The sequence below is a fragment of the Cyanistes caeruleus genome, chromosome 29 (assembly GCF_971803275.1).
Source record: "Cyanistes caeruleus chromosome 29, bCyaCae1.hap1.1, whole genome shotgun sequence".
Lineage (NCBI taxonomy): Eukaryota > Metazoa > Chordata > Aves > Passeriformes > Paridae > Cyanistes > Cyanistes caeruleus.
Genome location: NC_141729.1, coordinates 1,571,869 through 1,589,323, shown reverse-complemented (window position 1 = coordinate 1,589,323; position 17,455 = coordinate 1,571,869). Strand labels below are relative to the sequence as shown.

The 17,455-nt window shown below is 47.4% G+C and overlaps 1 protein-coding gene across 5 annotated transcripts in view; it reads right to left on the bottom strand.

The window, feature by feature from the left end:
- XPO7 (exportin 7) overlaps positions 1–17,455 on the bottom strand; it is a 70,347-nt gene that overhangs the window by 47,960 nt on the left and 4,932 nt on the right. For 4 of the 5 annotated variants that reach the window (XM_086865718.1, XM_086865720.1, XM_086865719.1 and 1 more), the window contains exons 2-7: positions 15,098–15,244; positions 13,695–13,788; positions 10,438–10,604; positions 8,478–8,543; positions 4,906–5,010; positions 2,542–2,707 (exon numbers count right to left, since the gene is read on the bottom strand). In XM_086865718.1, the coding sequence (XP_086721844.1) occupies positions 2,542–2,707; positions 4,906–5,010; positions 8,478–8,543; positions 10,438–10,604; positions 13,695–13,788; positions 15,098–15,244 (745 nt within the window). Of the gene's footprint in view, positions 1–2,541; positions 2,708–4,905; positions 5,011–8,477; positions 8,544–10,437; positions 10,605–13,694; positions 13,789–14,672; positions 14,734–15,097; positions 15,245–17,455 lie in introns of those variants that run through there. The other variant, XM_086865721.1, reaches the window with a different exon arrangement.

Below are 17,455 nucleotides of genomic sequence, written 5' to 3'. Positions count from 1 at the left end.
AAAAGATAAAATCTCCCCAAATTAATTAGGGCTGACTTTAACCTTGGGGTTTTTAAGTGAAAATTCCAAGGATTTGAGGCTTTTCCAGGTGGAAGTTATTCCCTAATTTCTATTTAAAATCCATTTCTCCTGCTTGGTTGAACCAGAGTTGAAAGAGTGGAAGGGAAAAGGGATTTTAAATGATAAAATCTCCTAAAAATTAATTAGGACCGAGTTCAATCTCAGGTTTATTTATAAAATTTCCAAGGATTTCAGCATTTCCCAAGTGAGAAAATTATTCCTGAAATTTTTTTAAATTTGTTTCTCCTGCTTGGTGGAACCAGGGGTGAAACACTGGAAGGGAAAAGGGATTTGAAAAAGATAAAATCTCCCCAAATTAATTAGGGCTGACTTTAACCTTGGGGTTTTTAAATGAAAATTCCAAGGATTTGAGGCTTTTCCAGGTGGAAGTTATTCCCTAATTTCTATTTAAAATCCATTTCTCCTGCTTGGTTGAACCAGAGTTGAAAGAGTGGAAGGGAAAAGGGATTTTAAATGATAAAATCTCCTAAAAATTAATTAGGACCGAGTTTAATCTCAGGTTTATTTATAAAATTTCCAAGGATTTCAGCATTTTCCAAGTGAGAAAATTATTCCTGAAATTTTTTTAAATTCGTTTCTCCTGCTTGGTGGAACCAGAGGTGAAACACTGGAAGGGAAAAGGGATTTTAAAGATAAAATCTCCTAAAAATTAATTAGGACCGAGTTTAATCTCAGGTTTATTTATAAAATTTCCAAGGATTTCACCATTTTCCATGTGGAAGTTATTCCCTATTTTTTCTTATTAATCCATTTTTCCTGATTGTGAAAGAATGGAAAAGGGATTTGAAAAGATAAAATCCCCCCAAACTGAATTAGAGCCGAGTTTAAATTCAGGTTTATTTATGAAATTTCCCAGGATTTGGTGTTTCTTGGGAATTTTCCCCAGGAATCCCATCTCACCTGATCTCCAGCAGGTTGGGATCTGCACTCCCAGGATTTGGATATTCCCAGGATTTGGATATTCCCAGGATTTGGATTTTCCCAGGATTTCACATTCCCAAGATCTGGATTTCCCAGGATTTGGATTTTCCCAGGATTTGGATTTTCCCAGGATTTGGATGTCTCACCTGATCTCCAGCTGGTTGGGACCTGCCCGGTGCACAGGATTTGGATTTTCCCAGGATTTGGATTTTCCCAGGATTTGGATTTCCCAGGATTTGGATTTCCCAGGATTTCCCAGGAAGTCTCACCTGATCTCCAGCTGGTTGGGATCTGCACTCCCAGGATTTGGATATTCCCAGGATTTGGATATTCCCAGGATTTGGATTTCCCAGGATTTCACATTCCCAGGATTTGGATTTTCCCCTCCCCTGATCTCCAGCTGGTTGGGATCTGCACTCCCAGGATTTGGATTTTCCCAGGATTTCACATTCCCAGGATTTGGATTTTCCCAGGATTTCACATTCCCAGGATTTCACATTCCCAGGATTTGGATTTTCCCAGGATTTCACATTCCCAGGATTTGGATTTTCCCAGGATTTCACATTCCCAGGATTTCACATTCCCAGGATTTGGATTTTCCCAGGATTTCCCCTCACCTGATCTCCAGCTGGTGGGGATCTGCACTCCCAGGATTTGGATTTTCCCAGGATTTCCCATTCCCAGGATTTGGATTTCCCAGGATTTCCCAGGAAGTCTCACCTGATCTCCAGCTGGTTGGGATCTGCACTCCCAGGATTTGGATTTTCCCAGGATTTCCCAGGATTTCCCCTCACCTGATCTCCAGCTGGTTGGGATCTGCACTCCCAGGATTTGGATTTTCCCAGGATTTGGATTTTCCCAGGATTTGGATTTCCCGGGATGTCTCACCTGATCTCCAGCTGGCTGGGACCTGCCCGGTGCACAGGATTTGGATTTTCCCAGGATTTCCCATTCCCAGGATTTCCCATTCCCAGGATTTCCCATTCCCAGGATTTGGATTTCCCAGGAAGTCTCACCTGATCTCCAGCTGGTTGGGATCTGCACTCCCAGGATTTGGATTTTCCCAGGATTTCCCAGGATTTCCCCTCACCTGATCTCCAGCTGGTTGGGATCTGCACGGTGCACAGGATTTCCCATTCCCAGGATTTGGATTTCCCAGGATTTCCCATTCCCAGGATTTGGATTTCCCAGGATTTCCCATTCCCAGGATTTGGATTTCCCAGGATTTCCCATTCCCAGGATTTGGATTTCCCAGGATTTCCCAGGATGTCTCACCTGATCTCCAGCTGGTTGGGATCTGCACTCCCAGGATTTGGATTTTCCCAGGATTTCCCAGGATGTCTCACCTGATCTCCAGCTGGTTGGGATCTGCACTCCCAGGATTTGGATTTTCCCAGGATTTCCTATTCCCAGGATTTGGATTTCCCAGGATTTCCCAGGATGTCTCACCTGATCTCCAGCTGGTTGGGATCTGCACGGTGCACAGGATTTGGATTTTCCCAGGATTTCCCAGGATTTCCCAGGATTTGGATGTCTCACCTGATCTCCAGCTGGTTGGGATCTGCACGGTGCACAGGTCGTCCGAGGACTCGTCGGTGGAGGTGCCGATGAAGTCGAAGTTGAGGCAGTTGTGGGTGAGTTTCAGCAGCTGCATCAGCAGCCCGTGCTGGCTCTCGTCGTGCAGGTTCAGAGCCTTCCCCGACGCCTGCAATCAATTAGCGCTAATTAGCACTGCTGCAATCCTCATTGCAATTATTACTATTATTATTATTATTATTATTATTATTATTATTATTATCATTATTTTGTTACTAATATTGGTATTATTATCATTATTGTTACAATTTTATTATTATCTTAGTTATTGTTTCTATTATTATTATGTTACTTTTATTATTATTTTTATTGTCATTATTACTGTTAGTATTGTTATTATTGCTAATATTACTATTGTTATCATCATTATTTCTATTATCATTATTATTGTTTTTATTATTATTGTGTTACTTTTATTACTGTTATTATTATTATCGTTAATATCATATTGTTGTTGCTATTGTTACTATTATTATTGTTATCACTATTATTGTTATTGCTTCTATTGTTACTACTATCATGTTATTTTCATTACTGTAATTACTGTTATTGTTATTATTTTGTTGCTTTGCTATTACTATTATTATTGCTGTTACCATTATTATTATTATTAGTACTATTACTACCATGGTTACCATTATTATTTACTATTACCTGCTTCTATAATTATTATTGTTATTATTATTGTTTTATAATTGTTACTATTTTACAGTTATTATTACTGTTACTACTATCGCCACTATTATTATCACTGTTGCCATTAATATTATTATTATATTTTGTAAATATTATTATTATTCTGTTATTGTTACGATTATTTTGCAATTATTGTTACTATTATTGTTACTATTGCTATTGATATTACATATTACTATTTATTACTATTATTATTATTATTATCATCATCATCATCATCATCATCATCATCGTTATTACTACTACTACTACTACTACTATTGACGAATCCTAGAATTCCAGGCAGGAATTCCCTCCCAAGCCACCAACCGCCATTCCCAATTCCCAGAGGAGATTCCCGCGGATATTCCCGAGGACATTCCCGAGGATATTCCCAGAGGACATTCCCATGGATATTCCCAAGGACATTCCGGAGCAGATTCCCAAGGAAGATTTCCAGGATTCCGAGGAAGATTCCCAGGGAGATTCGCAGGATTATTCCCAGGAGAGATTCCCAGGATTATTCCCAGGATTATTCCCACCCTTTCCCCGGTGTCTGAGGTGGCTGCAGCACAGCGCAAAGACGCGGAACAGGGAAGAATCCCGGAATTCCAGGTGGGAATTCACTCCTGAGCCACCGGCCACCATTCCCAATTCCCAGAGGAGATTCCCGCAGACATTCCCACGGATATTCCCATGGATATTCCTGAGGCCATTCCCGTGGACATTCCCAAGGCCATTCCCATGGACATTCCCAAGGCCATTCCCACAGATATTCCCGAGGCCATTCCTACGGATATTCCCACAGATATTCCCAAGGCCATTCCCACAGATATTCCCGAGGCCATTCCCACGGATATTCCCATGGATGTTCCCAGAGGATATTCCCATGGATATTCCCGCAGATATTCCCGAGGCCATTCCCATGGATATTCCCGTGGCCATTCCCGAGGCCATTCCTGTGGCCATTCCCGAGGCCATTCCCACAGATATTCCCGTGGCCATTCCCGTGGACATTCCCATGGATATTCCCAAGGCCATTCCCACAGATATTCCCGCAGCCATTCCCGCGGCCATTCCCATGGATATTCCCGCAGATATTCCCGTGGCCATTCCTGCGGATATTCCCGCGGCCATTCCCGAGGCCATTCCCGCGGCCATTCCCGCGGCCATTCCTGAGGCCATTCCCGCGGCCATTCCCGCAGATATTCCCATGGATATTCCCAAGGCCATTCCCGCGGATATTCCCACGGCCATTCCCGCGGCCATTCCCGCGGATATTCCCGCGGCCATTCCCGCGGATATTCCCAAGGCCATTCCCGCAGCCATTCCCAAGGCCATTCCCGAGGCCATTCCTACAGCCATTCCCGCGGCCATTCCCGCGGATATTCCCAAGGCCATTCCCATGGATATTCCCGCGGCCATTCCTGCGGCCATTCCCGCGGCCATTCCCGCAGCCATTCCCGTGGCCATTCCCGCAGCCATTCCCGCGGATATTCCCGCGGATATTCCCGCGGATATTCCCATGGATATTCCCGCGGCCATTCCCGCGGCCATTCCCGCGGCCATTCCTGCGGCCATTCCCGCGGCCATTCCCGCGGCCATTCCCGCGGCAGTTCCCACCGTCCCCACCTGTTTGAGGAGGCTGCAGGACAGGGTGAAGATGTCGAACAGGGAGGAGTCGCGGAAGGAGGAGGCGATTTTCCGGTGCTTGGTCAGCGGGTGCGAGGTGTCGGCCTGCGGAACAGCGCGCTCGGAAATCCGGGAAAAGCTCGGGAATCCCGGGAATCGCGGCCCGCCCGCCTTCCCCATGGAGAAATCCGCGCTCCTGGAGCTCCAATACCGGAGTTTTATTGGCTTTATTCCAAATTTATTCCAAGTTTTGATTCGATTCTGATTCGAATTTTGGGAATGGGAATTCCTGGCTCCAAAGGGTTCTGAACCCTCAGAACCAGCGGGAAGCAATTCCAGAGCTTTTCCATGGAGAAATCCGTGCTCCTGGCATTTCAATCCCAGATTTTTATTGGCTTTATTCCCAATTTCTGACCCGTTTTGATTAAATTTTGATTCAAATTTTGGGATTTTGGGAATGGGAATTTCCGGCTCCAAAGGGTTCCGAACCCCCAGAACCAGCAGGAAGCAATTCCAGATCTTTTCCATTGGGAAATCCACATTCCTGGAATTTTATTCCCAGAGTTTTATTGACTTTATTGCCATTTTATTCCAAGTTTCCTTTCGATTTTTGCCAAAACTGGGGAATTTTGGGATTTTGGGAATGGGAATTTCCGGCTCCAAAGGGTTCTGAACCCCCAGAACCAGCAGGAAGCAATTCCAGAGCTTTTCCATTGGGAAATCCACATTCCTGGAATTTTATTCCCAGAGTTTTATTGACTTTATTGCCAATTTATTCCAAGTTTCCCTTCGATTTTTACCCAAAATTTGCCAAAAATGGGGAATTTGGGGATTTTGGGAATGGGAATTTCCAGCTTCAAAGGGTTCTGAACGCTCAGACTCAGTGGGAAGCAATTCCAGAGCTTTTCCATGGAGAAATCCACATTCCTGGTGTTTCTTTCCCAATTTATTCCAAGTTTCCCTTCAATTTTTGCCAAAAATGGGGAAATTTTTGTCAAAAATGGGGAATTTTGGGATTTTGGGAATTTCCAGCTCCAAAGGGCTCAATCCCCCTGGAGCTGCTGGGCAGACAGGGATAAACCCCAGGAATTGAAATTCCAGCCGAAGGGAACTTCAGGAGTTTTCCGGGATTTTGCTGTTTTTTGGGATAAATCCCAATCCCGGATCTGCCACTGGATCCCAGAGCTGGGAAACAGCAAAATTCCTTTTTTATTCCCCAGAAAAAGGGGAAAACGAGGAAAAATTCCCGTTTTTACCACGGATCCCAGGGAAATTCCGCCTGTCTGGGATATCCGGGACGCAGAATTCCAGCGGAATATCCGTTGGGAAAAATTCCCGCTTTTCTGTTCCTCACTCCAATTCCCAGCTCCAAACCTTTCCTCTGGGAGTGGAATTGGAATCCAAGGTTGGATTTTTCCCAATGATTCCATGGAGGATCCCAAAATTCCCGTTCTTTCCATGGAAGGAGAGAAGGAAAAGCCCCAACGGATCCCGGAATTTTCAGGAATTTTAACGGCTCCGAGCGCCAGGAGCTCCGAGAATGGGGATAAAATTCCTGTTCCAAGGCCTTGGGGGAATGGAAAATTCCCCAGGGAATTGGGATTGAATCCAGGAATTTGAATTAAATCAGGGAATTTGGATTAAATCTGGGAATTTGAATTAAATCCAAGAATTTGGATTAAATCCTGGAATTGGGATTAAATTCAGGAATTTTCATTAAATCTGTGAATTTGGATTAAATCCAAGAATTTGGATTAAATCCTGGAATTGGGATTAAATTCAGGAATTTTCATTAAATCTGTGAATTTGGATTAAATCCTGGAATTTGGATTAAATCAATGAATTGGGATTGAATCTGGGAATTTTAATTAAATCCAGGAATTTTAATAAAATCCATGAATTTGGATTATATCTGGGAATTGGGATTAAATATGGGAATTTGGATTAAATCCATGAATTTGGATTAACTCCTGGAATTTTAATTAAATCTAGGAATTTTAATAAAATCCACAAATTTTGAATAAATATGGGAATTTGGATTAAATCTGGGAATTTGGATTAAATCAATAATTTGGATTAAATCTGGGAATTGGGATTAAATCCATGAATTTGGATTAACTCCTGGAATTTTAATAAAATCCATGAATTTTAATTACATCTGGGAATTTTAATTAAATCTGGGAATTTTAATTAAATCTGGGAATTGGGATTAAATCTGGGAATTAGGATTGAATCCATAAATTTGGATTAAATCCTGGAATTTGGATTAAATCCAGGAATTTGGCTCCTCCCTTTCCAGGTCTGGCACAGCCGGATCCCGCCAGGATTTCTCTGGATTCCGGAACATCCCGGGAAAAGCCGGAGCTGCTTCCCAGGAAAACCAAAGCCAAACCCAAAGGGATTTTCCAGCTGCGTTTTTTAAGGAAAATCAGAGACTTTTCCAAACACTGCAGGAGGGGAAAGCATGGAAAAAACATGGAAAACCATGGGAAAAACAAGGAAAATCATGGAAAATTATGGAAAAACCATGGGAAAACCATGGAAAACCATGGGAGAACCAAGGAAAACCATGGGAAAACTTTGAAAAAAACATGGGAAAACATGGAAAACCATGGAAAAAGATGGAAAATTATGGAAAAACCATGGGAAAACCATGGAATACCATGGGAAAACATGGAAAAACCATGGAAAACCAAGGAAAACTATGGAGAAACCAAAGGAAAACCACAGGAAAACGTGGAAAAACCATAGAGAAACCATGGGAAAACTATGGAAAAACATGGAAAAACCATGGGAAACAGGAAAAACGGAGAAAAACTGAGGAAATCTGAGGAAAACTATGGAAAAACCATGGGAAAATCATGGAAAAAACATGGAAAAAGATGGAAAACCATGGAAAACCAGGGAAGACCATGGAAAAACGGAGAAAAACTGAGGAAATCTGAGGAAAACTATGGAAAAACCGTGGGAAAATCATGGAAAAAACATGGAAAAAGATGGAAAACCATGGAAAAACAGGGAAGACCATGGAAAAACCAAGGAAAACCATGGAATAACCATGGAAAACTGGGAAAAACTGAGGAAAACCACAGAAAACCATGGAGAAAACTTGGAAAATCATGGAAAAAACATGGAAAATCATGGAAAAACTACGGGACGCGGGATACAGGAGGTGAAGGTGTCGATCCCAGCTTCCAGGAGCAATTCCAGAGGGAATTCCAGAGGGAATTCCAGAGCCTGGCCCTGCAGGGATCCTAAACCCTGTGGAAAAGCTGGGCCAGGACTCGGGGAGAATCCAGCAGCATTCCTGGGAATTTTATCCCAGAAATCCCCTCGGAATTCCATCCGGGATGAAAGGAACGGTTCAATGACGACGGGAAATTCGGGATTTTCCCACCAGAAAATTCCCACATTAAACAATTCCTTATCCCAGTTTTTCTTATCCCGTTCTCATCCCATGAAAAACCGAAGGAACAAAGAGAAAACCAAACCCAAAATCCCAAAAAATCCCTGCCAGAGAGCGAAATTCCCAAAAAAAACCCCGGGAAAAGGCGGGAGAGGGAAGCACCGACCTGGTTGATCTCATTGGTGAGCTGGGACAGGATGGTGACGCCGATGATGCAGTGCTCCACGCTGTCCTGCGGACACAAACACACGGCTTTTCCCGGGAATTCATCCCTTGGGAATTCCCCCCTTTTCTGGGAAAAATCCCTCTTTTTTTTTTTTTTGGGAAAAAATCGTGCCTAGAAAAACTTTAAATCCTTCTTAAAAATTCAAATTAAAACAGAAAAATGAGGAATTTATGAGAGGTTTGAAAAAATCAAGGTGGGAAAGTGAAAGAAATCCTGGGAATATCCAAAGCTTTGGAAAAGATGAAGGAGAAAGTTGGGATTGGAAAGGAATTCCCTGCTGGCTGAAGATTTTAAGGAGCCGAATACGGAGTGGGATCATTGGGGATGGGAAAAAGGGAACAAAAAATTCCGGAATTTTCCATCTGTCCGCGGGCTGGATTTGAGTTTGGATCCCAAAGATGGGAATATCCAGGGAAAATTCCCCACTCCGGGATTTGGAAGGAGCTGTTTGCCCTCCCCTGCTGAAAATCACCAACAGGGAAATCCCAAACTCCTTCACATCCCGTGATTCCCGGATTTTGGGGAATCCAAGGAATTCTGGAGAAGGAAAAGATGGATCCCACCACTGATTCCTAAAGCTGGGAACGTCCAGGAACAATTCCCAGCTCCTTGAACTTTTAAAGATCTTTTCACCCCCAGAACCCCCCCCACTGAAAATCACCACCAGGGAAATCCCAAACCCCTCCCATCCCCCAATTCCTGGATTTTGGCAAATCCTGGGAATTCTGGAGAAGGAAAAGATGGATCCCAGCACTGATTCCTAAAGCTGGCAATGTCCAGGAACAATTCCTGGCTCCCTGAGACAATTCCCTGAATTTTTAAGGAGATTTTCACCCTCAGAACCCCCACTGCAAAGCACCAAAATCCTGAACTCCTTCATGAATTCCTTTGTTTTCCTCCTGAGAATTCCAGGATTCTGTGGAATCCTGGGAATTCTGGGCAAGGAAAAGATGGATCCGACCATTGGTTCCTAAAGCTGGGAGCACCCAGGAACAATTCCTGGCTCCCTAAAACAATTCCCTAAATTTTTAAGGAGCTCCTCACCCTCAGAACCCCCCACTGCAAATCACCAACAGGGAAATCCCAAACTCCCTCACAACCCCAGAAAATTCCAGGATTTTTGCAGAATTCCTGGAATTCTGAGGAAGGAAATACGGATCCCAGCACTGATTCCTAAAGCTGGGAACGTCCAGGAACAATTCCCTGCTCCTGAAAACAATTCCCTGAATTTTTAAGGAGATTTTCACCCTCAGAAGCCCCAAACCCCTTCAGGGCTCCTGAAAACTCCGGGATTTTGGTCAATCCCAGGAATTCTGGGCAAGGAAAAGACAGATCCCACCACTGATTCCTTAATGTTGGAACACCCAGGAACAATTCCCAGCTCCCTGAATTTTTAAGGAGCTCCTCAACCCCAGAACCCCCCCCACTGAAAATCACCACCAGGGAAATCCCAAACCCCTCCCACCCCCCAATTCCTGGATTTTGGCAAATCCTGGGAATTCTGGAGAAGGAAAAGATGGATCTGACCATTGATTCCTTAATGTTGGAACACCCAGGAACAATTCCCAGCTCCCTGAATTTTTAAGGAGCTCCTCAACCCCAGAACCCCCCCCACTGAAAATCACCACCAGGGAAATCCCAAACCCCTCCCACCCCCCAATTCCTGGATTTTGGCAAATCCTGGGAATTCTGGAGAAGGAAAAGATGGATCTGACCACTGATTCCTAAAGCTGGGAACGTCCAGGAACAATTCCTGGCTCCCTGAGACAATTCCCTGAATTTTTAAGGAGCTCCTCACCCCCAGAACCCCCCACTGAAAATCACCACCAGGGAAATCCCAAACCCCTCCCACCCCGCCATTCCCAGATTTGGAGGAATTCCGGGAATGTGATCCCTGGACCTGCAGGAAGCGCGTGACGTCGTTGATGACGTTCCTGAAGACGAACTCGTCCTTCTGGCAGTCGAACCAGCCCAGTTTGGTGATGCGGGCGTAGAGCTGGATCAGCGCCTGCGTCACGAACGTCGCCAGCTTGGGCCGCGTGGCCAGGTAGTTCAGCACGTAATTCCCTGGAAAAGATGGAAAAGCTGGAGCCACGGGAAAAATCCGACCCCCAGGGGGGAAAGGGAGGAAGGGAAAGGGAGTTTGGGGAGGGGTGGGTGGAGGGAGGGAGGGGAAAGGAATGAGGGGTGATGGGGGAATTGGAGGTGCTGGGGAAGGGTGGATTCAGCTCTGGAATAGACTTGGAAAAGGGCTGGATTTAGACCTGGAAAAGGGCTGGATTTAGACCTGGAATACACCTGGAAAAGGGCTGGATTTAGACCTGGAAAAGGGATGGGTTTACACCTGGAAAAGGGATGGGTTTAGACATGGAAAAGGGATGGATTTGCCCTGGAATACACCTGGAAAAGGGCTGGATTTAGACCTGGAATACACCTGGGAAAGGGATGGATTTAGACATGGAAAAGGGATGGGTTTAGACCTGGAAAAGAGCTGGATTTAGACCTGGAAAAGGGATGGGTTTAGACCTGGAATACACCTGGAAAAGGGATGGATTTAGACCTGGAAAAGGGATGGGTTTAAACCTGGAAAAGGGATGGATTTAGACCTGGAAAAGGGATGAATTTAGATGTAGAAAAGGGATGGGCTTAGACCTGGAAAAGAGCTGGATTTGCCCTGGAATACACCTGGGAAAGGCATGGATTTAGACCCGGAAAAGGGAGGGGTTTAAACCTGGAAAAGGGATGGATTTAGAGCTGGAAAAGGGATGGATTTGCCCTGGAATACACCTGGGAAAGGGCTGAATTTCGACCTGGAAAAGGGTTGAATTTAGCTCTGGAACACCCATGGGAAAGAGCTGGATTTGGCCAGGAAAAGAACTGGATTTAAGCCTGGAAAAGGGCTGGATTTAGTCCTGGAACATCCCTGAAAAGGGCTGGATTTGCCCTGGAATATCCCTGGAAAAGGGCTGGATTTTCCCAGGAAAAGGGATGGATTTAGACCTGGAATAGGGCTGGATTTGCCCTGAAACACCCTGGGAAAGGGCTGGATTTACCCTGGAATATCCCTGGAAAAAAGCTGGATTTAGACCCAGGGAAGAACTGGATTTGCCCTGGAATAGTCCTGGAATAACCCTGGAAAAGGGTTGGATTTGTCCTGGATTTTCCCCGGGAAAGGGTCGCATTCCCACCCTCAAACCTTGCTCCATCAGCTGCAAAAATCCGGGAATTCTGGAGGTTGGAAAAGCCCCCCAAGGCCCAGGGGCCTCCTGCACTTCCCGGGATGGGAATTCCACCTGATCCAAGGCTGGGAAAACCTTTGGAACCCAAACATTCCCAACTTTTCCTTGGGAAAATCATTGGGGAAAAGGAGAGTGGGACTGATTGAATCCCAAAATCCCAAATCCCAGAGATATTCCAGACACCCAAAATCCCAAATCCCAGAGATATTCCAGACACCCAAAATCCCAAATCCCAGAGATATTCCAGACACCCAAAATCCCAAAATCCCAAATCCCAGTGATATTCCAGACACCCAAAATCCCAAATCCCAGAGATATTCCAGACACCCAAAATCCCAAAATCCCAAATCCCAGAGATATTCCAGACACCCAAAATCCCAAATCCCAGAGATATTCCAGACACCCAAAATCCCAAATCCCAGATATTCCTGCCACTTTCAGTCTCAACCACATCCTGGGAAAAGCCAATTTTATATTCCAAGGAAAAATGATCAAATCCAAGTGGTTCACTCCCAAATCCATGGATCCCATTCCCTGTTATCCCAAAAATCCAGGCCTGAACTCCACTGGAAACTCCGCACAGAGAGCCTGGAATGGGCAGGGATCCTGCGGGAATGGCGGGAATTCTGGGAATGCTGGGAATGGCAGGAATGCTGGGAATGCCTTGGGAATTCTGGGAATGCTGGGAATGCTGGGAATGCCTTGGGAATTCTGGGAATGCTGGGAATGCTGGGAATGCCTTGGGAATGCTGGGAATGCCTTGGGAATACTGGGAATGCTGGGAATGCCTTGGGAATAACAGGAATGCTGGGAATGCTGGGAATGCCTTGGGAATACTGGGAATGCTGGGAATGGCAGGAATGCTGGGAATGCCTCGGGAATACTGGGAATGCCTTGGGAATAGCAGGAATGGCGGGAATTCCTCAGGAATGACGGGAATGCCTTGGGAATGCTGGGAATGGCAGGAATTCCTCAGGAATGCTGGGAATGCCTCAGGAATGCCTTGGGAACTGTGGGAATGGCGGGAATGCTGGGAATGGTGGGAATGCCTCAGGAATGGTGGGAATTCCTTGGGAACACCAGGAATGGCGGGAAGCTGGGAATGGTGGGAATGCCTCAGGAACGCCAGGAACAGCGGGAATGATGGGAAGCTGGGAATGGCTCGGGAATGGTGGGAATTCCTTGGGAACACCGGGAATGACAGGAACACCGGGAATGGCGGGAAGCTGGGAATGGCGGGAATGCCTCAGGAACGCCAGGAACACCGGGAATGGCGGGAATGGCTCCGGAACAGCGGGAATTGCGGGAAGCTGGGAATGGCGGGAATGCCTCGGGAACGCCAGGAACAGTGGGAATTGCGGGAATGGCTCGGGAACGGCGGGAACAGTGGGAATTGCGGGAATCCCTTGGGAATGGCGGGAACAGCGGGAATTGCGGGAAGGTGGGAATGGCAGGAATGCCTTGGGAACGCCGGGAACAGCGGGAATTGCGGGAATCCCTTGGGAATGGCGGGAATGGCTCCGGAACACCGGGAACAGCGGGAATTGCGGGAAGCTGGGAATGGTGGGAATGCCTCGGGAATGGTGGGAATTCCTTGGGAACACCGGGAATGGCAGGAACACCGGGAATGGCGGGAAGCTGGGAATGGCGGGAATGCCTCAGGAACGCTGGGAACAGCGGGAATTGCGGGAAGCTGGGAATGGCGGGAATGCCTCGGGAATGCCGCGAACAGCGGGAATCCCTTGGGAATGGCGGGAATGGCTCGGGAACACCAGGAACAGCGGGAATTGCGAGAATCCCTTGGGAATGGCGGGAATGGCTCGGGAACGCCAGGAACAGCGGGAATTGCGGGAATCCCTTGGGAACGGTGGGAATGCCTTGGGAACACCAGGAACAGCGGGAATTGCGGGATACTCACGGATGTCGACGCGCTGCTCCAGGGGCAGGGGGTTGCTGCTGCGCGACACCAGCTTGCTCAGGCACGTGGCCGCCAGCAGCTGCGAGTACGAGGACTGGAAAAGAGGGAAAAACGGGAAAAAATCCATTAAAAAACCGGGATTGGGAAAAATCCCGACCCGGGACAGGGAAAGGATCCCCTGGGAATTGGAGCTGGAGCAGGAAAACGCCTTGGGAGGGGGAACAGCTCAAAATTCCAGCGGCTCCGGGATAAATCCCGGGAATTTACAGGGATTTTGAAAGCATTTACAGGAATTTTTAAGGAATTTTGCAAGAATTTATAGGAATTTTTAAAATTTTTTAGGATTTCTTAAGAATTTTCAGGAATTTGGCAGGAATTTATGGGAATTCACAAGAATTTACAGGAATTTTACAAGAATTCATGAGAATTTAGCAGGAATTCCCAGGATTTCTGCAGGAATTCACAGGAATTTTGTGGGAATTTATCAAGAATTTTGCAGGACTTTTTCATGAATTTACAGGAATAGTGCAGGAACTTTGCAGGAATTTTTTAGGAATTTTAAGGAATTTTGCAAGAATTTCCAGGAATACTTGGAATCATTGGAATTCCTTTCTCCAAGCCTGGAATTCCAGGATTTTCAGGATGAACTCACTCTGCCCCTCTCCAGCAGTAGCTGGCACTGGCTGTCCATGGATCCATGGAAGGGAATTCCCTGGATTTGGGGAGTTTGGAATCTGGAATTCCCTGGATTTGGGAATGGTTGGGATTTGGAATTCCCTGGATTTGGGGAGTTTGGGATTGGGAATTCCCTGGATTTGGGGAATTTTTAGGAATTCCAGGCTGGATCACTCACGCTGGAGCACTGGCTATCCATGGGAGGGAATTCCCTGGACTGGGGGATGTTCAGGATTGGGAATTCCCTGGATTTGGGGATATCTGGGATCAGGAATTCTGGGAATTTTGGGAATCGTGACTCACGCTGCCCCTCTCGAGCAGCAGCTGGCACTGGCTATCCATGGGAGGGAATTCCCTGGATTGGGGGATGTTGGGATCGGGAATTCTGGGGATTTTGGGGATTGTGACTCACGCTGCCCCTCTCGAGCAGCAGCTGGCACTGGCTATCCATGGATCCATGGATAAGCGATGCCGTGGATGGGATTGGGGATGTTCAGGATTGGGAATTCCCTGGATTGGGGGATGTTGGGATCGGGAATTCACTGGATCGGGGGATCTCTGGGATCAGGAATTCCGGGAATTCCGGGGATTTTGGGGATTGTGACTCACGCTGCCCCTCTCGAGCAGCAGCTGGCACTGGCTATCCATGGGAGGGAATTCCCTGGTTTTGGGGATGTGTGGGATCGGGAATTCCGGGAATTCTGGGGATTTTGGGGATTGTGACTCACGCTGCCCCTCTCGAGCAGCAGCTGGCACTTGCTCAGGCACTCGGGGCTGTTGGTGAACTCCACCAGCGCTTTCTCGGCCTGCAGGCGCGTGCCCGTGTCCGTGGTCTCGTAGAGCTGCTTGCACAGGTTCTCCAGCTGGGCCAGGCTCTGCGGGGAACAACCGGGAACAACGGATGGGAAACAGGGAATGGGAACACCGGGAACACAGCCGGGAACACCACCGGGAACACCACCGGGAACACCACCGGGAACACAGGCGGGAACACAGGCGGGAACACAGCCGGGAACACAGCCGGGAACACAACCGGGAACACAACCGGGAACACAGCCGGGAACACAGCCGGGAACACAACCGGGAACACAACCGGGAACACCGAGAACACAACCGGGAACACAACCGGGAACACCGAGAACACAACCGGGAACACAACCGGGAACACCGAGAACACAACCGGGAACAGAACCGGGAACACAGCCGGGAACACAGCCGGGAACACAGCCGGGAACACAGCCGGGAACACAACCGGGAACACAACCGGGAACACCGGGAACACCGGGAACACAACCGGGAACACAACCGGGAACACCACCGGGAACACCGAGAACACAACCGGGAACACAGCCGGGAACACAGCCGGGAACACAACCGGGAACACCGGAAACACCGGGAACACAACCGGGAACACAACCGGGAACACAACCGGGAACACAGGCGGGAACACCACCGGGAACACAACCGGGAACACAACCGGGAACACAGCTGGGAACACAGCCGGGAACACAACCGGGAACACAGCCGGGAAAACAGGGATGGGAATGAATGGGAAAACAGGGAATGAGAACAGCGGGAACACCACCGGGAACACAACCAGGAACACAACCGGGAACACAACCGGGAACACCGGGAACACCACCGGGAAAACAGGGAATGGTGGGAAAACAGGGAATGGGAACACCGGGAACACAACCGGAAACACAACAGGGAAAACGGGGAATGGGAATGGTGGGAAAACAGGAATGGGAACACAGCAGAGAATGGTGGGAAAACAAGGAACACAACCAGGAACACAACCGGGAACACAGGGAATGGGAATGAACAGCAACACCAGGAACACCGAGAATGGGAATGGTGGGAAAATGGGAATGGGAACCCCGGGAACACAAACAGGAATGGATGGGAAATCATGGGAAACAGGGAATGGGGAAACAGGGAAATCATGGGAAAACAGGGAATGGGGAACAGGGAATGAGAAACAGGGAACATGTGGGGAAACAGGGAACACAGAAAATGTGGGAAAAACGGGATTGGGGGACAGCGGGGGCTGTGTTTGTGTGCACAGGGAGGGGAACTGCCGAGACCTCACCTCAGTTTCCCTTCCCTTCCCTTCCCTTCCCTTCCCTTCCCTTCCCTTCCCTTCCCTTCCCTTCCCTTCCCTTCCCTTCCCTTCCCTTCCCTCCCCTCCCCTCCCCTCCCCTCCCCAGCCATTCCCAAATCCCATCCCATTCCCATTTCTCTGGCCACAGACACCTCCCTCCATCCCAGAGAATTCCGTCCCAAGATCCCAAATTCCCGGGCTGGAAACTCCTCCCAGGCCCAGCTCCCGTTCCCTGGGCTGGGATTCCTGGAATCCGGGAGCGGTTTGGGATGGGAAGCGCCAAAGTGGGGATTTCCCAAGGATTTCCCCTTTTCAAATGGATTCCCCTTCTCCAAGGAATTCCCCTTTTAAAAAGATTCCCCCTTTTCAGTGGATTCTCCCTTTTCCAGGGATTCCCTTTTGGGATCGGATTCCTTCAGGATGAGCCAGTGGATCCCAATACCTGGGACATTCCCTGCACAGCAATTTCAGCCCCAAAGCACTGGGAATTCGGGAATTTGGGAATTCAACATTCCCTCTGGAACCTCCCTCTCCTCCAGATCCTGTTCCAGAGCCACAATTCCCTGGAATTTCCATTTCTCTGGGAATAAACTCCTGGAAAACGCTGCCCTGTGTCACTTCATTCCCTTCCCAAATCCTTTCCTTCCCAGGCCAGGGAGGGGACACAGCCCAAAATTCCCAAAATTCTGGCTCTGGGATAAACCCCAGGCTTTTACAGGAATTTCCAGGGATTTTTTAAGAATTTCCAGGAATTTCCAGAGATTTCCCAGGAATTTGCAGAAATTTCCAGGGATTTTGCAAGAATTTTAAAGGAATTTTATAAGAATTTTCCAGGGATATTCCAATATTTACAGGAATTCAGCAAGAATTTCCAGGAACTTGCAGGAATTTCCAGGAATCTTGCAGGAATTCTTGAGAATTTAGCAGGAATTTTCAGGAATTTCGGAAGAATTTACTGGAATTTAGCAGGAATTTCCAGGAA